Below are 27212 nucleotides of genomic sequence, written 5' to 3' on the forward strand. Positions count from 1 at the left end.
TTTGTATATCTGGTGCAACAGTTACTTCATATTTTTACATTTACTTTTGTAGAGGACTTTTTTTATGAATGAAGATGTAACTATAGTACTGGTTGGATAGGACACTTTGGTCTTGATTCTGGGTATGTGCAGTGATGTAGTCTGTTTTTTTTTTTTCTGTATACATCATTAGGGGTATTTATTATTTACTTAATGAATTAGGGTGTGATTATTCATGGTGGCGGTGGTGAAGTTTTGCTGGAGACTGGGATACCAGGTCGGCTGGTCATCAGTATGCAGTGGTGGCAGCATTGGGCTGAGTGTGCTTATCCTTGTGCCCCAGAGTAGTGTACACTGGCACCTATATTGGTGGTTACAAGTGAGCTGATTCTTGGTCTTCCAGGTAGCTTGCTTGGATGCTGGTAGTGCCAGTGGTGAACGATGTGGGTGGGCTGGTTCCTGGTTCCCTGGGCAGCCAGTATGACATGGGTGATGATAGTAGCAGTGGCAAGATAATTCTTTTTGTTCCTAGTGGTGTGTGTTGATGTTGGTGGTGGCTGCAGTGGTCTGGGGGTTCGGGAGGTATTCTCCAGGCCTGTAGTTGGAATTTGCAGGTAGATGCCAGCTGTTGAGGCAGTGGCAGGGAGATAAGACCCAACCTCAGACCCCCTGGAGGAATGCTTATGTACCCAAAGAAGTGGATTGGGTTGGGCAGTCCCAAGGACCCTGGGTTATATGTTCTGTATTTGGGGGTTGAGGGCAGAACTAGGCTGGATGGGCTTGTTCTCAGGCTCCCCAATGGTGAGAGCAGATACCAGCCATGGTAGGTGGGGACAAGGTAGTCCTAGGATCAGTTCTTGGGGGAGGGGCCCTGAAGCTGCCTCTGGAGAGGGTAGGTCTGGCCTCAGTGGCCACAGCTAGGCTGGTAGGTGGGGAAAATGTGTCTCTTTCATACCCCCGTTCTAGTGGGGCTCACCTCCCAGTCCTGGTGGCAATGGCATATACCTGTCTCACCCCCATCCCTGGCTGCAGGAGCCTCTGCCCAGCTTGCAACCAAGTCTTAGTGGCAACTCATGCCTGCTCGTGTCTCAGTCTCTGTCCTGGCAGCACTTGCTTCCCTGCATTGGTAACTGCTACAGCTAATGCTTTACTCAATTCTCAGCCCCTACTGCAGGAATGTGCCCAGATCACACCTTAGTCCTAGCAGTGACAGCCTGAGTTTTTTTTTTCCCCCTGAGACAGAGTCTCACTCTGTTGCCCGGGCTGGAGTGTAGTGGTGTGATCTCAGCTCACTGAAACCTCCACTTCCTGGGTTCAAGCAATTCTCCTGCTTCAGCCTCCTGAGTAGCTAGGATTACAGGCGTGTGCCACCATGCCTGGCTGATTTTTCTATTTTTAGTAGAGACAGGGTTTCACCATGTTGGCCAGGCTGGTCTTGAACTCCTGATCTGGTGGTGATCCGCCCACCTCAGCCTCCCAAAGTGCTGGGATTACAGGTGTGAGCCACCACTCCAGACCCCTGAGTTTTTTTTTTTTTTTTTTAACACCTCAGTCCCAGTGCTTCTAGGCCCCAGAGCAGCATGCCATCTGCCAAAACCAGGTTTGAAAATGATGTCTTGCTGGGCATGGTGGCTTGTGCCTGTAGTTCCAGCTACTTGGGAGGCAGAGGTAGGAAGACTGCTTGAGTTCAGGAGTTCTGGGCTGTAGTGCACTATGCCAATCGGGTGTCTGCACTAAGTTCAGCATCAATATGATGGCCTCGCAGGAGTAGGGGACCACCAGATTGCCTAAGGAGAGGTGAACCAGCGCAGGTTGGAAATAGAGCAGGTCAAAATTCCCATGCTGATCAGCAGTGGGATCACACCTATGAATAGCCACTGCACTGCAGCCTGTGCAAAATAGTGAGACCTGTCTCTTAAAAAGAAAAGAAAAGAAAAAGAAAATGTCATCTTGCTATAGCCACTTAGGTATCAGAAAGTGTATGGGACCCAGTACAGGTTACCTCCCTGGAGCAGTTCTGTTTGAGAGTCTCCTGGCAGCTCCCTGTGTTAAGTTTCAGGGCTTGGGAGGGTTGAGGGTCTCTCTCCTGGCTGAGATTGCATGGCTCCATGGCGGGAGATGTGGGCTACTGGAATTCTCCTACTTACCCTTGCCTTGTGTTGGGAAGCCACTTCCAGCTCCCAGCCCATCCTAGCCAAGCAGGCTACCTGCCTTCCTTCTCCTACCCACTTTTGGTGTTTCCTGTTAGTTCTCTGTTGAGTTCTAGTGTTTTACCTGGGACAATGTATTTGAAGTGTGATTCTCTATGCACTATTTTGGTTCTTCTAAGCGGAGGGGATGAGCATCAAATGGCTTTTGACCAAAGTCTCTATCCCTTTTGTTCACAAAAGATAACATAGTATATATGCTCTTTGGCACACTGCCTTTTTTTCTTGTGCTTAATAGTATTTCCTGGAAATTAGTTCATTTGATAGGATTTTGCACTGTAGAAAACTCTGACTCATCTTTCATTTTGTTGAACCAAGATACAAATGTAATTTTCTGATGATTCTAAATTGTAGACCAAAATTTCTGACTTAGTTACTTTTGTGTAAAACTGCTGACTCAGTTGTAGTTGAATTTGAAAGGTAAGAGTAGGGCTGGGCGTAGTGGCTCACACCTGTAATCCTAGCACTTTGGGAGGCTAAGACTGGTGGATCACTTGAGGCCAGGAGTTTGAGACTAGCCTGGCCAACATGGGGAAACCTTGTCTCTACTAAAAATACACACAAAAAAAATCCAGGCGTGGTGGCACGTGCCTGTAATCCCAGCTACTTGGGAGGCCGAGGCAGGAGAATTGCCTGAACCCAAGAGGCAGAGTTTGCAGTGAGCTGAAATCATATCATTGTACTCCAGCCTGGGTGACGGAGTGAGACTCTTGTCTCTTAAAAAAAAAAAAAAAAAAAAAAAAAAAAAAAGATTGTCGTTTAGTTTTACATATTTGTCCTTGAGTATTTTAATTACCAGAAGTAGGGAATAAGTAATAGCCTTTCTTTCCTTGCTCATGCAGCAGGAGGCAGCAGAGGAATAATTTTCATAATTCTTTGAATGTGTATTTGTGGATGAATGAGTGAGCAAGAGAGAGATTCTTTTTATTTGTTAAAATGATCACTTTTCAAATTTTTTATCTTACTCTGTGTGAAACCACATTTGATGATCACCTATCATTTGGCAAGTTCCTTACTTCTCTTTGAAATCTACTTAAGCAATCATTCAGTGTGACATAACAGAGATTGCCTAAAAAAAATCTTGACTTTGCATATCATACTTTTAAGGGTGTTCCATTCTATTATAATATATTACTATTGCTTTCAGGGATGTTTAAAATAACAGTGTCAGTGATGAAGAAAATTTTGAATTAAGAATAAAAGGTTTACATATCAGTCTTCATCAGAGGACCTGGTTTTAAACGATGTAAAGCATTTTTAATTTTTATGTTTTGTGAGATATAGATTCTTTGTGAATTCCAGAGGTTTTAAAAAACTCATAATGTGGTACGGTTCTAATACTCTACCCTTGTCATTTTGTTTTTTAAAAATGTTAAACATACAAATCTGGCTAATGACATTTTTTGCTAAATATAGGAAGTAGACGACCAGTGGAGAGTTTTATCCTGGTTTATTTCTTAGCATGTGAAATAATCATACATATCAAAGTAGTGATTCACTTTGAAAATTGGTAGTTTGCTTTATTTACGTCAGTCACAAATAAGGATATATCTTTTTCATTCCTAATGGTAAAAGTTTAAGCTCTCTGATATGGACAGCTGGTATATATGTCATAGTTGATTTATGCATAATTTGTAACACTTTTCCACTGACACAATTGAAAATGCAAATATGGCAAAATCTTTTGTCTACTTTTTATATTTTCTTTTATAATCTTTATGGAGGAATTAACAGGATAAAACATCTAATTTGTTAGCATGTCAGATATTTAAGTTAGGAAGTCATGTGTAAGTCCTTTGATTAGGTTTTTAAAATTTATTTGTGGAAAGGCCACCAGACCTCCTACCATTTCAGAGTTTATGGATTCTTAAAGACTATTCATCTTGTAATGAAATCCGTAGTTGAGCATGAAACTGCCTGAGTGGCACCGGTAGATTATAAAAAGGGGTAAAAGTGTCTCAGCAGAGCTTTTAGCTGTTTGTCTGAAATACACTCATGCAAACATTCCCACCCATCACCATCACTGTGCACGGTAAATAAGCTCTATCCTAATAGCCTGTAGAGTTAAACAGATTAATAGAAATGACTTTCTGCCTCTCTCTCTCTCTTTTTCTCAGTTGATTCGATGTCATCAGTCCCGTGGTGGAGCCTGTGGAGACAACATTCAGTCTTATACTGCCACAGTCATTAGTGCTGCTAAAGTGAGTACCTCCGAAATCTTGGAGAGTTGTGCTTATGTGTAGTAATTGTTCAGATTTTTCTTGAATTATATTTTCTATTGTAATGATTGTAGTGTTTGTACTTATCCAATTTTAAATATTTTAAGCCTGTTAGCTAGCTTCAAGACTATTATCTCATTAATACCACATTTGGAAGAAGCTTTCCATGTTTTAAACAGTGACTTCTGGATTCTCTGTGATTTGCATTGTTCTACCTACACTGACATCCCTTTGCATCTTTGAACATTTCAGAGTCTTCTTCTCATGAAAAGAATATTATTCCCTCTGAAAACTTGAGTCAGTCCCTCGTCACATTCAAAGATTCTTTCATATCAAGGGGCAGCCCCTTCATGTTTGTCAAGTGAGCTCTCTTTTTCATGTGTGTGAGGGTTAATTTTGATGATGTCTGGTAAACTTTATGCTGATTATAAGGTATTCTTGTAACCACTATCCTTTTGAATTGTGAAGTATACAACAAAACAATTCTAATAATAGGAATGACAGAGTGAATCTAAATGACAGCATATAATAGAAAGCACAACCATTCAGAAAAGAACAACAGTTTAAAGCAAACCACAGAGTGGGAATCAAAGGTCACACTGTTTTATGTAAAACAAAACAAAAATACTTCATATTTGATCACAGACGCTTACATGATGTGCTTCAGTATGTGGTCCTTGGTTTGACGAGAGAAGCATTACGTATTTTGCACCCAAAAGAGAATTAACCATTAGGTCTTTATGCCTATAGCACTCTGAATTTTACATTTCAGAAATCTTTTTTTTTTTTTTTTTTCCTTAAGGCAGGATCTTGCTCTGTTTCTTAGGCTGGAGTGAACACCCACCTCAGCTCCCAATTAGCTGGGACTACAGGCGCATGCCACCACGCCTGGCAAAATTTTCGTATAGTTTGTAGAGACAGGGTTTTGCCATGTTACCCAGGCTAGTCTTGAACTTCTGAGCTCAAACAATCCACCCACCTCAGCCTCCCAAAGTGCTGGGGTTACAGGTGTGCATCACTGCACCCAGCAATCGCAGAAATCTTAATAAAGATTACTCACTTTTCTCCACTGTGTGTACAAAAATTATGATGGTTATTTCAATGAAGAGCTGAGAGAGAGTGTTTAGAAAACATCTTCAGTATTAGTCTACTAATTTATCCACAAAATACAACAATGAGATCTTTTTCTCAAGTATTAGACTCCTTTTAGTCTTGTCTGTCTTATACACATGGATCATGATAGTTTAGCTTATGATCATTTTCAGTAATTTTTAGTTATGGAATGGAGGATAACTTTTCAGCTCCTGTTTGCTATTCTTACGTGTTTATGTGCTTATATAAAAATAAAGTGATCTTCATTCCATGTTTTGCTGTGGACATGCTGGAGTAAGTGAGGCTGGACTTAAGATGTTTTAAAAATAAGTGCAGGGCTGGGTGCGGTGGCTCTTGCCTGTAATCCCAGCACTTTGGGAGGCTGAGGCGGGCGGATCATGAGGTCAGGAGTTCAAGATCAGCCTGGCCAACATAGTGAAACCCCATCTCTACTAAAAATACGAATCCTAGCTGGGCATGGTGGCGGTGCCTGTAGTCTCAGCTACTTGGGAGGCTGAAGCAGGAGAATTGCTTGAACCCAGAAGGCAGAGGTTTCAGGGAGCCGAGATTGTGCCACTGTTCTCCAGCCTGGGCGACGCAGTGAGACTCTGTCTCAAAAAACAAAACAAAACAAATAAAAAAAAAAAAACAGTGCAAACTCCCCATTTTCTCATACCTCAATATTGGGAACTGTGAGGCTTATACTCATGTCTTCCACATTTAAGACTAAGAAATTATGTTTAATATGACACCTTAGGGCTGGATGCTGTGCCTCATGCCTATAATCCCAGCATTTTGGGAGGCTGAGGTGGGAGGATCGCATGAGCTCAGAAATTTAAAACCAGTTTAGGCAACATAGTGAGATCCTCTCTCTACAAAAAGATTTAAAAATTGGTGGTGCATGCCTGTTGTCCCAGCTACTCCAGAGGCTAAGGTGGGAAGATTGCTTGAGCATTGGAGGCCGAGGCTACAGTGAGCCATGATTGCGCCACTGCAATCTTTTTACTTTTCTGTTTGGGAGAATATAAGGGTTACTTTAAAAAAATTCACAAGGACGTCTCCAGACCTAGAAACCTTCTCAAGAGAATTCTTTTTAATATTTAAGAATAAACAATGGCAATATTACAAAGACTCTTCCAGAGAATAAGCAAAGTCAGGTTATGCCTAATCTGGTTTGATGAAGCCAGATCACCTTAATACTAAAACTTTAGAAGAGCATTATAATACAAGAACACTACATAGATGTGAAAAATCCTAAATCAAATATTTGCAGAAAAACATTATATAGGATACCATATATATTGTATCACAGTCCATTTGGGATAAGAATATATGGACATAATTATAGTATAATATATAGGACACAATATATGCTGTGTCACAACCCACTTGGGATAAGAATATATAGGACACAATTCTTCAATATATAGAATGCTATATATTGTATCACAATCCATTTGAGATAATCCACAATATAAGGCTGGTTTATCACTCAAGATCAATGAACATAATTTGCACATTTAACAGGAGAAAATTATATACTTATCACAATTGATGAACAAAAAGTATTTGATAAAATTGAACATATATTCATTGATAATATCTTAATAAATAGAGATAGTTTCTGGTTCTTTGGATTTTTAAATTTTCTCAAATTATCAAACTTGTTTAAACACAGTAAGCCTGGTCATATTGAAGTCTGTTTCTGATAACTCTAATGTCTGGTTCCCTTTTGGGTCCATTTTTGTTGTGTGTTGTTTCTGCTGGTTCTCATTTATGATGACTTGAGTCCTTGTGAAGCGGTGTCATTTGTCTGGGGTAATACCCAAGGTTTGTTGTCTCATGCCAAGGAAATTGAAGATGCGGACACACAAGGAGTGAGTTTGAGAGCAGAAGTTTAACAGGCGAAATAAAGAAGAGAGCTTCCTCCTGTAGAGGGAGGGGGCCCAAGCAGGTTTCTGGGATTGGGGTGAGATGTGACTGGTTTTATAGATGAGCTTGAGGAGGTGGTGTTTGATTTACATAGGGTGTAGTGGATTGGTTGGACCAGGTGTGCCATTTACATAACGTGTAGAGGCTGGCTATCCCACCATATTTTATTATGCAAATGGAGTCTCTATCTGGCTGGTACCATGTTGCCTACACATGTGGTGACAAAAGGGAAGAGGGAGGCCGGGCGCAGTGGCTCAAGCCTGTAATCCCAGCACTTTGGGAGGCCGAGATGGGCGGATCAGGAGGTCAGGAGATCGAGACCATCCTGGCTAACACGTTGAAACCCCGACTCTACTAAAAAAATACAAAAAAACTAGCCGGGCAACATGGCGGGCGCCTGTAGTCCCAGCTACTCCAGAGGCTGAGGCAGGAGAATGGCGTAAGCCCGGGAGGCGGAGCTTGCAGTGAGCTGAGATCCGGCCACTGCACTCCAGCCTGGGCGACAGAGCCAGACTCCGTCTCAAAAACAAAAAACAAAACAAAAACAAACAAACAAACAAACAAAAAAAAAAAAAAAAGAAAGAAAAGGGAAGAGGGAACCTTTATGTTGAATATACCTGACTTCCAGATATCCCTTTTCACTTGGCATAGCTTCTGGCATTCACCTATGCTTGCAGCTTGATCTTTCAGGCTGCTTTTTGTTAGAAAAGAAATAATTTCGGGGCTGATTTTTATTTAAAGGAAAACCTTGCTGAGGACTCCCTTACTCTCACTAACTGCCTACATAATTTCTTTTTAACTCCTATTATCACTTGTTTGCCAGAATTTATTTCAAAACTTTTTAGAAATAGTTTTGAGTTTGGGATGGCAGTGGAGTTCTGGGACAGTATCAGTCTTGAACAATAATCCAATTTCAGGGATTAAGATTATTTAAATGAAGTTCACCTGCAATAGCTGTGCTCACCTTGTTGCTGTCAGTGGACTCTTCTATTGTATATTTCTTTATGTTCAGAACCAAGCTTGGAGGGAATGTCACGAAGTAGACCCATTTGGCAGGCCTTTGACTTTCATAGATGATTTTCTAGTTCCATCTATCAAAAACACCACTTAATTTCTTAGCACCCTACCTCCTGCTTCCTAGAATCACCAGATACCTCTAGGCCTAAATGCCCAGCTGAAATGTCTGGATTTCCTTATTCTTTCGGATTCTGACTTTGTAACTCAGTACCTTCAAGCAGCATTTTACAAAAATACTGTCTTCGATTTTCCTAGTTGTTCTCATTAGTGGAAATCAGATTGATCTGATTTCCCCAGCCTGCCATTATTGAAAATAGAAAATACGTTTCCTTATTACTTATTTAACCATTTCTAGGTGATACATTTTTTGAGATATAACATGCAGAGTATGTTAAAAAGCCACGTAGTATGTGCTCCTTAAGAAAAATACTTATCTTAAAGTGATTTTACAGTTATTTCATTAAGTCACTTTCTCTGAAAGTGTAATCATTACTCTTTTACTCTTTCTGATGACAACTTCCCTTGTGGCTTCATAGAGGTTATTAACCACTTTGTTATATAGAAGGATTAATTATTAATTTTTTGTCTTAAATTTTTTGTCTCACTGCAATTGTGAGGATAAATATATTCATTGCATATGCACTTGGAGCTCCTTAGAGGAAATAATCTTTTTTACATTTTCTGCATTTCCAAATACAACTTGCATAATATTAACGTTTTTTCCTTTGATTTTCCAAGTAATTTGACTTTTCTCATAAAGAATATCAGAACCATTAATTTTTTATGGTAGTGAAAAAGGAAAAACATTAATATTGAAATTGTTCAAATGAGATTATTTGACACATTTATAACATCTTGGTCCATATTTTCTAGTTCCCTCATTACGGTCTTATTTTCATGTGTGTTAACCCCAGTGTGGTCAATTGATTTAATAAAAATGCCCCTGTTTTCTCTTGTTATCTGATAACTTCTTAATGACAACTAACAGCTTTTGTGAGAGCAGCACCATTAGCACTAATGGATAGGGAGGCCACCTGATATGGCATGGGAAAGGTTAAAGATGACTAGTGACCCCTCGGCAAATCTGCTTGTAGCAGAACAGAGTAAGTACCGTGCTCATTTGAATTATAGGTCATAACGGATTTTCTCACACTTTCGTTATAGTCTCTGATGTTCAGCTGTCTTCTAGCTCCAGTTTAGTTATGTGAGTACTCGTGTGAAGATTCATCAGTGATTTAATGAACATTTTTATGTAGATAACTCAGATTGTGAGGACACTCAGTCTAATTTTTCATCTCCTTTTGGCCAGGTTATACTTCTCTAGTCCTAATTTTTGCTGAGGCTTTATAATTTTTCATATATATTTGAGAAAACAGATATATACATACTCTGTCTACTAAAATTAATTGGAGAGACAGATTACTGTGAGGTGATTTAGATTTCTGTTCAATAACATTATCAGGTAACTTCTGGACACTAGTGCCTATAGATGTGCTTGATGCTAACATGGAAACAAATTTACTCTAAAAGCAAGAGTCTTTACAAATGCAGAAAACTTTCAGCACTTTTCTCTAACCCCCCAACTCCTTGCATGGTTAATGGATTATGATAAATAGTAGTATCTTGTAACTTGCTATACAGATTGCAGATGTGATGACTTAAATTTTGAGTTTAGATTTTTGTCCACTACTAAGACAACTCCATCAATAGTCATGTTTTTTTTTTTCTTCCCCCAGGGAAATATCAAACACTCTTCATGTAATATGAGCCATTGACTATGAAATATACTACCGTCTTCTCTTTGTGGATTCTTTTCCTGGTTGTTTTATGTTAACTTTTACTGTTGTGGTTTGCTTTGGTACACATTACTTTCCACTTTTTATGTGCTCTAGTTCTTTTAGTTTTATTCCTTTTCATTGGTATAAGAGCATGAAATAATAGGCTCAGGGGCAAATGGGGAGGATATACAACCAAAGACTTTAAAACTAAAAGGCATTCCTTTGATAAAGGGATAGCTGCATTTAAGTGGGAGCATCTCCATTAGCATTAATGGAGTGAGTACATCAACTGAGGCATCTCAGAGGTTAATCAGGCTTCCTGGCCTGCTCTTGACATCAATACACTGTGGCGCCTCATTCTGTTGGTCCTTCAGAGGCTTACTTGACAACACTCTAACAGAATTTGTATAAGTCATTTCTTGTGAATTATTGAAAGAAACGTTTGGCTGATAATTGAGGAACGCTAATGTGTTTTATAATCACTGGAGTTTGAATTTTTAGCACTAAACAAAACAGTTACAATTGATTTGTGGCTTTCTCTTGGTTTTAGTCTGCTGTTAAGTTATATCTTTTTGTTTGAATTCAGCAGATGGCTTTGCTGGTCATTTTTATTTAAGTATTTATTAGTTCATTATTATGGATTTTAATTTTTCCTCTTTTCCACCCATCAGACATCTGTGTTTTGTATTCATTAACTGTGAGATCACAAATAGTAACAGAAATAGATTACAAGGCAGTACAGGATAGTGTAAAAATCAGGCCCTGGAGATAGATGGTCCCAGTTTTGAATTCTGACTTTGTCATTGGGTAACTGTTTGAGCTTCCATTTTACATGACTTCCCTAGCCTTGATTTTCTCTTTCATAAAATTGAAGTATCTGAGGAAATCTGTCAACGTAGTCTATGTTAAGTGCCTTCACCAGTCCCTAGTCCATAGAAAAACCACCGTGAAACATAGCAAAATAAAATAACGCATCTATTATTAGTGCTAGTTTTATGGTATTTTAATAGAACATTTCTTTGGAAAATACTTCTCCCCTTTTCAGTTTTAATCTAATTACTGCTTAAATCACATTTAGACCTCTATACACAACTGTCTTTGTGTATTATTTATGAATTTAAATTTGAAATGCCATGTATATAATAGTTTATATTTTCAAATGTAGCAATAGCATGTGCCAGAATTAGGTGAGAATTTTTTTTCATAATTGTTTTAGAAAAGATAGTCACCTCATTGAAGATTAATTTGAAATATTTTAATGAAACTTTTTTTCTAACAACATGAGAATTGGAAAAATGTACCTATATTATTTAAAATGTAGTTTTTGATATATTTAAGTATTCTGGGGTGCCTGTTTTCGTTCTACTGATGATACCCTTCTTCAGCAATGTGTGACTCCCATATATTTGTCTTTATTTTAGTTTTCTTCCTTTCATTTTTTTTCTATAGACTCAAACTTGAAGCTTTCTTCCTTTCAGATGAAAAAACTTGTTATTTAGAAAAATGTTTCTGTTAATGCATATGAGGATAATCAGAGGATATTTACGTAGAAGAAAAAATATTTCATGAGTTAGTTTTACTTACATGTTTTGAATGAAATGGAGCTAAAATATAATTATAAACATCTTAAGTTATCTTTAATTGAAATAATATAGTAGGAGCACCACATTTAATTGTTTTCTGTTACCAGATAGAAAATAACTCTCTTAACTAATTTAGTATGACACTTCATTCATCCAGTAATTAATATCTTAGACACAGACTGTGTTTCCCATATACCAAATCTTTGTATACAGTATTATAACACCAGCATATTTATATATTTGCTTTGGAAGCGCGTTCTTTTCCACATAGATATTCTACCAATGTCTCAGTCTTTTTCATACTAGAAAACAGATATACAATTAAATTTATAATATTTCAAAAAATCGATCATTTCATAGTTTCTGCTTCTTTCTATGTCATTGATTTTAAGATGTATACATTAAGAGGAGGGAATGAAAGAAACATCTTTTATAAAAATGTAATTGCACCCTTATGTAAAACAGAGCTCTTTAATTTTTTTAACTATGGCTTTATCCCTGCCATGATGACTTTAGAGACTTTACTGATGCCATTCCCTCAAACTAATACTGATATTCTAATTAAAATTCAAGATAATTAAAAGTCAGACTGAATGTCTGTGACAGTTTACTGCTATATAAAAGATTGTAAGAGAATAAAGAATTTAACATAATGATTAGGAAAATTAATAAAATGCATATTTCTATGTAGAATCCAAATACTGATGTGAAGTCATACATTTTACCTTTCATTGTACAGACACTGAAAAGTGGCCTGACAATGGTGGGGAAAGTGGTGACTCAGCTGACAGGCACGCTACCTTCAGGTGTGACAGAAGATGACGTTGCCATCCACAGTAATTCGCGGCGGAGTCCTTTGGTCCCAGGCATCATCACAGTTATTGACACCGAAACCGTTGGAGAGGGCCAGGTAAGAAGAACTTTTGGTGTACACAATGTGTGTTACTTGCAAAGATGGGGCTAAGATCAAGATTAGTCAAAATGTGTTTGGCCTCGGAGATGATCAATTTGGAATTTGAGGAATTGAGATTATTTCAAATGAAGTTTTTCTTTAAAAATGGTTAGTAACATGTTAGAACCTGCTATTTTGAACATTATTAATGTATCAAATCTGAAGGTAAAGTCCAGGTTCTAAGAGATTCTCTAATCTGTGAGGACATTTGTTTCATAAATAAATAATTATGTAACATTTAATAGTGTTCTCTTCATAATATTCTTTTTTTCTTAACTTGCCACCCCAGAGACTCTATTATTGTTTCTTTTTTTTTGTGTGTAATAACATTTGTCATAACCCAAATTATAAGATTAAGAAATTACTTTTTCTTTCTTTCTTTTTTTTTTTTTTTTCTGAGATGTCACCCAGGCTGGAGTGTGATGGTGAGATCTCGGCTCACTGCAACCTCCGCCTCTTGGGTTCAACCGATTCTCCTGTGTCAACCTTCCGAGTAGCTGGGATTATAGGCACATGCCACCACGCCCAGCTAATTTTTGTATTTTTATTGTTTATTTATTGAGACAGAGTCTGGCTTTGTCGCCCAGGCTAGAGTGCAGTGGCACAATCTTGGCTCACTGCAACTTCCACCTCCTGGGTTCAAGCAGTTCTTCTACCTCAGATTTCTGAGTAGCTGGGATATAGGTGTGCGCCACCATGCCCAGCTACTTTTTGTATTTTTTTAGTAGAGTCAGGTTTCTCCATGTTGGCCAGGCTGGTCTCGAACTCCTGACCTCAAGTGATCGGCCCGTCTTAGCCTCCCAAAGTGCTGGGATTACAGGTGTGAGCCACCATGCCCAGCCTTAATTTTTGTATTTTTAGTAGAGACGAGACGTGGTTTCACTGTGTTGGCCTGGCTGGTCTTGATCTCCTGGCTCAGGTGATATGCCCGCCTTGGCCTCCCAAAATGCTGGGATTACAGGCATGAGCCACTGCTCCCAGCCATATAAATTTCTTTTTAAAGGCAGGACCATACCTGTTTGGAGGAATTTATTTAAAAAATTAATTAATAATTGCAACTTACATAATTTACTAAGTAGTATGAGAATTTATAACAGATGTTTTCTTATCAATATAAAATATGTGAAATCTTAAAGTGGCATATCAGAATACATATGTGGCAATAGCTTATTATAAAATCTTGTATCTTCAGATACAATGTACTATAATGTTAACAATCTAGCTTTAGAAACATTTACAATGAGTGATTATAAGCATGGAAATACATGTTATATCTGCATATAAATCTTGCTGGTAAGATAGCATTTGGGTCGTGTTTTTCCTCCATGCACTCATGAACTCTATTTTCTTTTGTGTCATAGTCTTCACTTTAAATATATGTTTCTTAAAGGAACGTAATTTTTTTTATTCTGATAGTGTGTGATCACTGATATAAAAATACAATCTAGAATCAATTCCTAGAATGAGATAGGAGTGGGACAGTATTTGTGAAATAAAATTCCTTTTAGTTTTTATATAGAATATATATTTAATTCTGTATTCAGAACACAATGCTTAGAAACTATGTGAGCTGTTAAGGTATTAGCCTTAAATATTGCATATGTTTTGAGAAAATCTGTTTCCAGTATATATGGGTTGACGTCTTCATGAAAAATTACACTTGGCAGCTGCTTATGTGCTAGTTCCTATAGTAAGATTAACAGCATTTCAAGAACATTTTTCTGCAATTGAAACAAAAAAACTTTGAAATTCTGGATTATTAAATTTGGCTCTTGTATTTTACTTGAAATCTGAATACTAATTCTCTGCCTCTCCTGTCTTAACTTTGTGGTTAGCCAAATATGTTACAGATTTGTATTTTTTTAATGAAGTGCTAGAAAACTTTTCAGTTGACTGTAATGACCTTGTGTTAATTAGTTGATGTGGATACACACAAATGTTCTCTTTTTTAATTGAAATGAAAAGTATAAACCTTTAGTGTTGTGTTAGAGTAAAAAAAATTCCTTTTGTTCTTTGATTTTTTGATTTTTAATTAATTCACCTACAAGGCCACCCACATTTATTGGGTAGTAACAAGTCTCCTCAACATTGTCTAGGACCATACATCTGTTAAAGATCTAGCATTTGTTGATGGAGAGATTTGGGGTTCACAATAGAAACTGTTATCTCGGTATTTTTGATGAAATAGAGGTGTAATTCATATATTTATTTTGTTAAATGGAAGTATGGGGACATATAATTATATAAAAACATAACATTTAGGCCTTATGTTTTAAAATGTGGTTTAATTTTTTCTTCAAGTTCATTAACTTTTTATGACCTTTAAAAAGGAAGTCTTAGTTTTGTAGTATGGAAATGTACTGTAGACTGGAGAGTTGCAAAAGTTCATTTGTCTATGATAAATGCATTGATAACACTTGAAACAAGTATGTTTATTAAGAAGAATCATAGAAATGTTAACTTTTAAAAGTTAAGAATCTTAAATATTGTTCAACATGGAACATTCTACCTTTTCTGTTATTGGTTGGTAGCCCCAATCTTCCACTTATGACATATTCTGAAATTTTAGCTTGATTAAAAAATTCTGTTAGAGGACAGGAAAGAAATTGATTTTCAATAAAAGGTAAATTAGTATGTACATTTTTTAAAAAATTATAATTTTTAAAGCAACAAGATTTGTGCAGTATAATACTCTTTTAATTAACATGAATCTGTTTTTTGTCAATAAAATGTTTTTGTCTCTGATATATAGTTCAGTTGGAGTACAGGCTGTTTTTAGATTATACTGGATTGTATTAAAACTGCAGTGGTTAATGTCTTAGATTTATCGCTTTTAGCCCCTTCCGCTGATGTTTAGCCTAAACTGTAATGTTTTTCCTTTTCCAAATACAACTCAGATTTTATGTGAAAAGCTGACAATACATTGACTTTTGCTGTTTAAATCCCTTGAGCCTTTAATAATGATATATTTTTTGTGTTTACAATGTTAGTATATAAAATCGGATTCAGCATCCTTCTGTTGCCATATTGATTAGTTTGATTTTATGGTGATGGGATCATTGTGTGTTAACTGCATTAAGGAGGAATGGATTTGGTTGACTTTGCATCCATTTTTATCTGTGTTACTTTCATGTTTTATTTAAAAGCATTTCTTGACCAGAATAAGTTAAGTGGTATAATTTGCTTTTTACACGTTTATATAATTGAAGTTAGCAATGTGGCAAAATCTCTAATGGAAATAAAATGCTTCATAATGATGACATAAATCTGAGCTATTTCTTTCCTGGAGAACAAGTGTTAATAATAATAATGTAATAGCTTCTGAGATGTTTTGTTCATGTGATGAAGGCTTATCCACCTTGTATCAATTCGTGTGCTCTGCTTTGTTTAATGTAGTCAGGTTGTTAATACAGACTTAAGAGTTCATCCTACTTTGATAAGTGGTGAGTAAAGATTATATGTTTTAGGAAAATTATACTGGAATATCTCTGACATTAATGGTTTAATGTTTTAGGCTAGGTGATGATGTAATGGAGAAGATTCTTCCAGAAGTATCTGGTTGTTTATATTTGTGAAGTCCCTAAAGAGAACATTCAAAGAATCTTAGGTAGTAGTAAGATTAATGTGTCTTTTTGCTGGATGGCTTCTGTCTTTATTATTGCCATCAAATGGAATACTCAATGCTAATTGTGTTGGAAGGAAGCATACAGGGTGTAGGATTATAATATACGAAAGGAAAGGGAATTTTGTAGATAAAGTTTAAAGTAGAAAAATGGGCAAAAGATAGAAATAAATATTTCACAGAAAAATTAAAATACAGTTGACCATTGAACAACATGGGTTTGAACTGTGCAGGTCTACTTATATGTGGATTTTCTCTGTCACTACCAGCCCTTAGACAGCAAGACCAACTCCTTCTCTTCCTCCCTTTCTTCCTCCTCCTCAGCCTACTCATGGTGAAGACAATGAAGATGAAGACCTTTATAATTGATTTACTTCCACTTGATGGACAGTAAATATATTTTCTCTTACTTTATTATAAGAATATAATCTATAATACATATATGAAATATGTGTTAATTGACAATTTTGGTCATCAGTTAGGCTTCCAGTCAGTAGTAGGCTATTAATAGTTAAGTATTGGAGGAGCGAAAGTCATATGCAGATTTTCAGCTATTCAGGGGGTCAGCACTTGTAAACATGAGTTGTTCAAAGGTCAACTATACATATAAATGTTATAAAATATACTCATAACTTCACTTGTGATTAATATAAGAGAGCTGCAAATTAAAACTGAGATACCATTTTTAACTTATCAGAAACTGAGCCACTCAAAAGCTTGCAATATATTCTATATTTTTAACTTTTAATTTAGAAGTAATTATAGACTCACAGTGAGTTGCACATGCCTTTCATCTTACTTCCTTCAGCTTAACCTGAATGATGATGTATTTTGTAGCTATAGTATAGTACCAAAACAAGAAAATTTTCTGAGTGATGTGGGTTAAGAAAAAAAAAAAAAACTCAGAAAATGGACAATGATACACTCCGATAACTAGGCTACAGGTCTTATTCAGTTTTCTCTATTTGTTTAACCTGCATTCATTGGTGTGTTTATGTGGGCATGTATAGGTCTGTGAAATTTTATCCCATATGTACATTCATGTAACCCCCACCACAGTTAAGATACAGAACTGTTCTAAACTGTTTCATCAACACATAACTTCTTTGTATTTCATGACCATCTCTCATCCCACCCCATCCCTTTTTCCTGATAACCACTAATCTGTTTTCCATCTGTATAGTTTATGACTCTGACAATGATATGCAAATTGAATCATATATTACGTAATATTTTAAGATGGACTTTTTACACTAAATGTATTGTCTTTGAAGTCCATTCAGGTTGCAGCATGTAATTTGTTCTTTTTTTCTTTTTTTTTTTTTGAGACGGAGTCTCACTCTGTCGCCCAGGCTGGAGTGCAGTGGCACGATCTTGGCTCGCTGCAAGCTCTGCCTCCTGGGTTCGTGCCATTCTCCTGCCTCAGCCTCCCGAGTAGCTGGGACTACAGGTGCCCACCACCAAACCTGGCTAATTTTGTGTATTTTTTAGTAGAGACGGGGTTTCACCATGTAAGCCAGGATGGTCTCAATCTCGTGATCTTGTGATCTGCCCACCTTGGCCTCCCAAAGTGCTGGGATTACAGGTGTGAACCACCGCGCCCAGCCGTAGTTTGTACTTTTCAATCACTCTGTTGTATTCCATTGTACGAATATGTCAGTTTGTTCAATTATTCACTCCTTGAAGGACATTTGCATTGTTTCTAGCATTTTTCTATTATGAATAAAGCTGTCATGATCATTTGTGTAAAGGTTTTTAATGCGGATATGTTTTCATTTCTCTGTAAATGCCCAAGAGTATTGCTGAGTTGTATAAGTGCACTTTTAGAAAGGAAATGCGCAACTATTTTCCAAAGTGCCTGTGCTGTTTTGTATTCCCACCAGCACTGTATGATAGATAGTGGATTACCCAACTGCATCCGTGGAAGCCGAAGAAAGTGGTACAGTATCTTTAAAGTACTGAAATAAATGAACTGGTAGCCCCAAATTCCATTTGTAGTGAAAGTATACTTCAGAAATGAAAGGAAAATAAAGGCATTCTTAGAAAAAAGGAAAATTAAGAGAACCTATCACTCACAGATCAACTCTTAAAAATGGCAAAAAGAAGTTTTCCAAGGAAATGACAATAAAAGAAGGCTTAGAACTTCAAAAATGAAAGAACAACAATGGGGTGAGTAAAAATAAAGGTATATGTAAGATATCCTTCTCAATGAATTTATAAGATTATATTTGATGATTTCATTAGAAATTGTAACATCATCTGATGTGTAGTGATTGATGTATGTGTAAGAAATACTTAAAATTTTTATATTTTTAAAAATGGGTACATAAATTGAACCTTTTAAAAATCAAAATTTGTGCTACAGTGGACACGATCAAGAAAATGAAAAGCCAACTCACAGAAGGGGAGAAAATGTTTGTAAATCATATTTTTGATAAGGTACCAGTATTCACAATATATAAAGAACTCTTACAACTCAAAAATAAAAAGACTACCTAATTTTCTTTTTTTTTTTTTTGAGACAGAGTCTCGCTCTGCCGCCCAGGCTGGAGTGCTGTGGCCGGATCTCAGCTCACTGCAAGCTCCGCCTCCCAGGTTTACGCCATTCTTCTGCCTCAGCCTCCCGAGTTACTGGGACTACAGGCGCCCGCCACCACGCCCAGCTAATTTTTTGTATTTTTTTTTTTTTTTAGTAGAGACGGGGTTTCACCGTGTTAGCCAGGATGGTCTCGATCTCTTGACCTCGTGATCCGCCCATCTCGGCCTCCCAAAGTGCTGGGATTACAGGCTTGAGCCACCGCGCCCAGCCAGGACTACCTAATTTTCAATGAGCAATGGATTTGAATAAACATTTCTTTGAAAAAGATATACCTGTGGCTGATAAGCAGAAATTGGGACCGTTCTAACCTGCTGGTCAGAATTGTGCATTCGCTTTGTAAAAGAGTTTCAAAGTTCTTCCCAAAATGTTAAACAGAGTTATATGACTAATATATATCCACGATAAAACTCTGAATATTTGCAGCATTGTTTGCAATAGCCAAAAAGTAGAAACAATCTAAATATTCATCAACTGATGAATGGGTGGATAAATAAAATGTGGTATATGCAAACAATATAATATTATTTAGCAATATAAAATATACATTTTAGTGGCATTAAGTACATTTGTAATGTTATGTAATTATCAGTACAGGTACTATCCGTTTCCAAAACTTTTTCACCACCTGAAACTGAAAGTCTCTGCCCATTAAACAATAACTTTGCAGTACTGTTTCCCAGGCCCTGGTAACCAGCATTCTACTTTCTGTGTTTGAATTTGCCTGTTTCTAGGTGCATCACATAGTGCAATCCTAAAATATTCGTCCTTTTGTGTCTGGTTTATTTCACTTAGCATAATATTTTCAAGGTTCATACCTGTCGTAACATATATCAGAATGTCATACTTTTTAAAGGCTCCATAATATTCCATTGAATGTGTATACTGCATTTTGTTTATTTATTAATTGATGGACATTTGGCTTACTTCTCTCTTTTGCCAATTTTTTTTTTTTTTTTTTTTTTTGAGATGGAGTCTCACTCTGTTACCAAGGCTGGAGTGCAATGGCGCAATGTTGGCCGACTGCAACTGCTGCCTCCTGCGTTCAAGCGATTCTCTTGCCCCAGCCTCCCAAGTAGCTGGATTATAGGCACCTATCACCATGTCTGGCTAATTCTTGTATTTTTTTGTAGAGACACGGTTTCGCCATGTTGGCTAGACTGGTCTCGAACTCCTGACCTCAAGTGATCTGCCTGCCTTGGTCTCCCAAAGTGCTGGGATTACAAGCATGAGCACTCGTGCCCCGCCACCTTGAATAATGCTTATGTGAACATTGGTATACGTGTTTCTAATTGAGTCTCTATTTGTAATACTTTTGGTTATGTACCTAAAAATCAAATTGCTGGATCATATGGTAATTCTGTATTTGAATTTTTTGAGGAATTACCAAACTATTTTTCACAGTGGCTGGACCATTTTACATTCGACCAGCGAATGTCCAATGATGGATAAGGGTCTCAATTTCTTGTGTATCCTTACCCCAACACTAGTTATTTTTCTTTTTTAAAATAATGACCATCCTAATGAGTGTAAAGTAGTATCTCATCATGGTTTTAATTTGCATTTACCTAAGGAATAGTGATGTTAAGCCTCTTTTCATTTGCTTATTGGCCATTTGGTTATTTTTTAAGAATTGATGCGTAATATTTGTACATATTTTTGGGGTACATGTGATATTTTGTTATATGCATAGAATGTTTAATCATCAAATCAGGATATTTAGGATATATATCACCATGAGCACTTAGCATTTCTATGTGTAGAGAACGTTTCAAGTCCTCACTACTAACTGTTTTTAAATGTACCATGTATTGTTGTTAACTATTGTCACTCTACTATGGAATGTTAGAACTTATTCCTGGCCGGGCGCGGTGGCTCAAGCCTCTAATCCCAGCACTTTGGGAGGCCGAGACGGGCGGATCATGAGGTCAGGAGATCGAGACCATCCTGGCTAACACTGTGAAACCCCGTCTCTACTAAAAAATACAAAAAACTAGCCGGGCGAGGTGGCGGGCGCCTGTAGTCCCAGCTACTCAGGAGGCTGAGGCAGGAGAATGGCGTAAACCCGGGAGGCAGAGCTTGCAGTGAGCTGAGATCCAGCCACTGCACTCCAGCCCGGGCGACAGAGCGAGACTCCGTCTCAAAAAAAAAAAAAAAAAAAAAGCTTATTCCTTTTATCTAAGTGTATATTTGTACCCAACCTGTCTGTCTTCATTCTTTTTTCCTTTTTCTTTTATCTGACTGGATTAGTTTGAAAGACCTGTCTGTCAAACTGAAATCTCTTTCTTCTGTTTTGTCTAGTCTATGATTGAAGCTTCTCAATTTGTTTCTTTTTTTTTTTCAGATGGAGTCTTGCTCTGTCACCCAGGCTGCAGTGCAGTGGCACGATCTCAGCTCACTGCAAGCTCCGCTTCCTGGGTTTACACCATTCTCCTGCCTCAGCCTCCCGAGTAGCTGGGACTACAGGTGCCCGCCACCTCGCCCGGCTAATTTTGTGTATTTTTTAGTAGAGACGGGGTTTCACTGTGTTAGCCAGGATGGTCTCGATCTCCTGACCTCATGATTCACTCACCCTGGCCTCCCAAAGTGCTGGGATTACAGGCGTGAGCCACCGCGCCCAGCCTCACTTGTATTTTTATGTCATTCATTGAGTTTGAGGATTTCTGTTTGGTTCTTTCTTAGGAGATCTCTTTCGTGAATTTCTTTTTCATATCCTGAATCATTTTTCTTATTTCTTTGTAATGTTGTCTGTGTCTGCTTGTATCTCACTGGGCTTCTTTAATATCAGTATTTTTGAATTCTTTTTCAGGCATTTTATATATTTTTTAGGGGGGTTAAAACCTATTGTTGGAGAATTGTGTTTCCTTGGAGGTGTCGTATTTCCTTGCTTTTTCATGTTTCTTGTATCCTTTCATTGATATCTGTGCATCAGGTGTAACACTTCTAATTTTTTCTTTCTTGAGACGAAGTCTCACTCTGTTGCCAGGTTGGAGTGATGCAGTGGTGCAGTCTCAGTTCACTGCAACCTCCGCCTCCTGGGTTCAAGCGATTCTCCGGCCTCAGCCTCCCAAGTATCTGGGACTACAGGTGTGCGCCGCCACGCCCAGCTAATTTTTGTATTTTTAGTAGAGACGAGGTTTCACCATGTTGGCCAGGATGGTCTCGATCTCTTGAGCTCCTGATCCACCCACCTCGGCCTCCCAAATTGCTGGGATTGCGCACTTCTAATTTTTAAAATTGGCTTTCACAGGGGAAGGCTTTTCCCTGTTTTTTTTTGTTTTTTTTTGTTTTGTTTTGTTTTTTGAGGAAATAATGAGAAGTTATTTTTAAATTGGTAATACATAGGAAGATGATAAATCAAAGGAGTAGGTAGCAGATGCAGGTATATTCAATCAATGAGCTGTATTTTACTGGAATTTAATCAATATTAACCTGAAATAGATGACCAGTTAATATGCATATTGTAGTCCCTCCAACTACCACTAAGAAATTACTCAGAAAAAGTAACAGAGGACTTAAAATATTAATGCTAAAAATATTTTCTAAACACAGAAGAAGAAGATTGGAGGAACAACAAATACCTAAGACATATAAACATACATAGCAAAATGGCAAACTTAAAATCCAGTTATACCAACAATGTGTTAATGGTAAATGTGTCAGACCCAAATTGCTTCAGATTCAAAGACCACTTGTTTGAAAATAAAAGGATGGTAAAAAGTATGTCACATGCTTTAAAAATTTTAATGTAAGACCTCAAACTGTAAAAATCATAGTAGAAAACCTAGGAAATGCCCTTTTTGACATCTGCTTTAGTAAAGAATTTTTGGCTGAGTCCCCAAAAGCAATTGCAACAAAAAACAAATATTGACAAGTGACACCTGATTAAACTAAAGAGATTCTGCACAGCAAAAGAAACTATCAACAGAGCGGACAGACAACTACTGAATGGGAGAAAATATTTGCAAATGATTTATCTGATAAAGCTCTAATATCCAGCATCTATAAGGAACTTAGCAAGTAAAGAACAAATAACTCCATTAAAAATGGGCAAAGAACACAGACATTTGTTAAAAGAAGACATACGTGTGGGCCAACAAACATATGGAAAAATGCTCATCATCTCTCACCATCAGGGAAATGCTAATCAAAACCACATGAGATGCCATCTTAACACCAGTCAGAATGGCTGTTATTAAAAAGTCAAAAACCGGCTGGGCGCGGTGGCTCAAGCCTGTAATCCCGGCACTTTGGGAGGCCGAGACGGGCGGATCACGAGGTCAGGAGATCGAGACCATCCTGGCTAACACGGTGAAACCCCGTCTCTACTAAAAAAAATACAAAAAACTAGCCGGGCGAGGTGGCGGGCGCCTGTAGTCCCAGCTACTCGGGAGGCTGAGGCAGGAGAATGGTGTAAACCCAGGAAGCGGAGCTTGCAGTGAGCTGAGATCCGGCCACTGCAGTCCAGCCTGGGAGACAGAGCGAGACTCCGTCTCAAAAAAAAAAAAAAAAAAAAATCAAAAACCAGCTGGGCCTGGTGGTTCATGTCTGTAATCCCAGCACTTTGGGAGGCCAAGGCGGGCAGATCACGAGGTCAGGAGATCGAGACCATCCTGGCAAACACAGTGAAATCCCATCTCTACTAAAAACACGAAAAATTAGCTGGGCATGGTGGCAGGTGCCCATAGTCCCAGCTACTCGGGAGGCTGAGGCAGGAGAATCATTTGAACCCAGGAGGCAGAGATTGCAGTGAGCCGAGATCATGCCACTGTACTCCGGCCTGGGTGACAGAGCAAGACTCCATCTCAAACAACAACAACAACAACAACAACAACAACAACAACAACAACAGATGCTGGTGGGGCTGTGGAGAAAAGGGAACACGTATACACTGCTGGTGGGTGTCTGAATTAGTTCAGCCACTGTGGAAAGCAGTTTGGAGACTTCTCAAAGAACTTAAACAGAGCTACCATTTGACCCAGCAATCCCACTAATGGGTATATACCCACAGGAAAATAAATGGCTCTACCAAAAAGAGACATGTACTTGTATATTAATCACCATGCTATTAACAATAGCAAAGATATGGAATCAGCCTAACTCCCCACCAGCAGTGGATTGAATAAAGGAAATGTGTTATACATACACCATGGAATACTACACAGTCATAAAAAGAATGAAATCACGTCCTTTACAGCAACATGTATGGAGCTGGAGGCCAGAATCTTCAGCAAATTAATGGAGAAGTGAAAAACCAAATACCCCATGTTCTCACTTATAAGTGGGAGCTAAACATTGACCATACATGGACATAAACATGGAAACTATTAACAGACACTACAGACTACTTGAATGGGGAGGGAGGAAGTAGGAGTATGGGTTCCTCCTGGGTACTATGCTCACTACCTGGGTGCAATATACCCATGTAACAAACCTGCACATTCACCCCTTATATCTGAAAGTTGAAATTTAAAAAATATATCATGTAAACAATAACCATAATAGAATTAGAGTGGCCATGGTAATATTAAAGACTTTACATCAAGAAGTATTACTGGAGTAAAAGAGAGACATTTCATTCACGATAAAAGGGTCAATATAATAAAACAATTGTTAATACACAACAGATAAAACTTTTTTCTTTTTTTTTCTCAGTGATACTTGTTCTGGAAAAACACTATTAATATGTATAATTAATAAAACAATTATTAGCATGTAAATACCTAACAATGCAGTGCCTAAAAACATTGAACAAAATATAACAAAATTGAAAGAAGAAATTGCAGCTCTGTTTTTTTTTTTTTTTTTTTTTTTTTTGAGACGGTTTCACTCTGTTTCCCAGACTGGAGTGCAATGGTGCGATCTCGGCTCACTGCAACCTCCGCCTCCTTGGTTCAAGCGATTCTCCTGCCTCAGCCTCCTTAGTAAGTGGGATTACAGGCACGCGCCACCAGGCCTGACTAATTTTTGTATTTTTAGTAGAGACAGGGTTTCACCATGTTGGCCAGGCTGGTCTCAAACTCCTGACCTTGTGATCTGCCCGCCTCAGCCTCCCAAAATGCTGAGATTACAGGCGTGAGCCACCGTGTCTGGCCCAATTTTAGCTCTATATTACAGCTCAAGATTTCAATAATTTATTCCTCATTAGTTGATAGGAGTAAGCACTCTGTAATTTTCCCCATGCATGTTAGTAAACATGTATGACTATTTCTCTATTAAAAAATAATTGATAGAACAATTAGATAGAAAATTAGAAAAGACTTAGAAGACATGTTTAACACTATTTGCTAACTTGACCACCCCAAACTGCAGAATGCGCATTATTTTCAAAAACATCTGGGACATTCATTGTACATGCTAGAACAGATGCTTGGCCATGAAACAAATCTTAATAACTTTAAAAGGATTAAAGTCATGCGGAGTATTTCTCTAAGGACAATGGAAATCAATAACAAAATTCAATTTGGGGAATCTCCAAATATTTGGAAATAAAACGCACTTGTAAATAACTCATGGCTCAAAGAAAGAAGCTTAGGGACATTAGAAAATATTTTGAATTGAATGAAAATGAAAACAGAACATATAAAAATTTATGGAGTATGACTAAACTATGGTATTATATGGAAGAAAATTTATAGCTTTAGATGCTTATATTAGGAAAAGAAAATGGCCTGAAATTAATAATCTAAGTGTTTCCCTTAAAAGATGATAAAAAGAAGAGCAAATTATAACCAATGTAAGACAAATGAAGCAGATAATAAAGATCTGGGTAGAAGTTGATGGAACAGCAAACAGTGAAATATTGGAAAAGTCTAAAATTGGTTATTTGAAAAGATCAATATAATCAATGTATTTGTAGCTAGATTGAATTGGAGGTTCTAGCTAGAGCAATAAGGCATAAAGATCGGAGAGGATAACGTTCCCGACATTTTTATGGTGGCTTATTGTGATGGTTTTGATACTGTATAGCATGATTGAACTGTAAAGTTAAAATGGATAGCTTTTATGGTATGCGAGTTGTATCTTTGTAAAGCTTTCACACACACAAATTTCACACACACAAATCTCAGTGCTTAAGTACATTTTTTTTTGGGCTATATTTGCAAATATGTTATAACTGATAAAATAACTGTTCTAGTCATTTACTGTGTATCTTTCAGGGCAGGAATAACATTTGGTTTATATTCAGAGCTCTTAGCAGAGTATTTTACACATAGTAGGACTTTAGTCTAACATGTATTTTTGAAAGAAAAAAAATAGCATCGTCATTGTAGGACAACGTCCAAGGTTACTTAAAATCAAATTTCTCTGTGTCTAAATACTATGATCCAAAATTGGTGTAATAGGTTTGCTTTCTGAAATATTAGATAAGTAAAATAATTTTTATAAAGTTTGTGAACTTATAATGGGAAATTATATGGAATGTAAATTATATTTCAGTATAGCTTTAAAAAGAGGAGTAAAAGAAACTCCATTTGAGATACAGAGGTACCTATTCTAATGTACTTCTGCTTTTATGATTTGATAGTCGTTTCAAATAAGTTCTATTTCTCTCTATAAACTAGGAGTTGAAGAACACAACTTTCATACTATAATATGAAAATGTTACTGGATGATTTCTCTATATACCTGTTTGTTTATGGTTAACAAATTATGTTGTTTTCCCCCTGTTCTTATATTTCAATAATGGGCAAAAAATTGTGATTTTCCAGCAGATCCCATAATACAGTAAGACCTGTATTTCCTGTCCTTGGATAAAGCTCTAAGTGATTACATTTTGTAAAGAATTGAAAATAGTTGATTGTATCTTTTTTTTTTTTTTTCCTCTGAACCTATACTTGAAGAAGTAATTGTTTCTGTCATCTACAGTCAAGTCATCTGACTCTTTTCAGAGTTTATATGACTGATGTGCTTGGGGGCATGTTATATCTCTTCCTCAATTCTAAAGTGGAATTCTCTCCTTATATTGGCAAGAATAATCTACTAGAGTGGAAACATGTTATTTGGTCAGTGGTATTGTGATGTACTTTCTTACAGTCTTCAAGCTCGGTTATTGGTGAGAAAATATTTACCTCCATTTGTCTTTATTTCTTTTGTGGAGGTGCTTGTGAGTGAGGATTCTGACAGTGATGGCATTGTGGCCCACTTCCCTGCCCATGAGAAGCCAGTGTGCTGCATGGCTTTTAATACAAGTGGTAAGTTCTCTCTCTGTTTTATTTTTTGTAGACCATTTAT

General features: G+C 37.3%; 1 protein-coding gene across 9 annotated transcripts in view; it reads left to right on the plus strand.

The window, feature by feature from the left end:
• BCAS3 (BCAS3 microtubule associated cell migration factor) overlaps positions 1 to 27212 on the plus strand; it is a 733207-nt gene that overhangs the window by 217516 nt on the left and 488479 nt on the right. For all 9 annotated transcript variants that reach the window (XM_030922807.1, XM_030922806.1, XM_030922804.1 and 6 more), the window contains 3 exons: positions 4304 to 4387; positions 12547 to 12717; positions 27079 to 27172. In XM_030922807.1, coding sequence (XP_030778667.1) covers positions 4304 to 4387; positions 12547 to 12717; positions 27079 to 27172 — 349 coding nt within the window. The remainder of the gene's footprint in view (positions 1 to 4303; positions 4388 to 12546; positions 12718 to 27078; positions 27173 to 27212) is intronic.

The sequence above is a fragment of the Rhinopithecus roxellana genome, chromosome 19, assembly GCF_007565055.1.
Source record: "Rhinopithecus roxellana isolate Shanxi Qingling chromosome 19, ASM756505v1, whole genome shotgun sequence".
NCBI lineage: Eukaryota > Metazoa > Chordata > Mammalia > Primates > Cercopithecidae > Rhinopithecus > Rhinopithecus roxellana.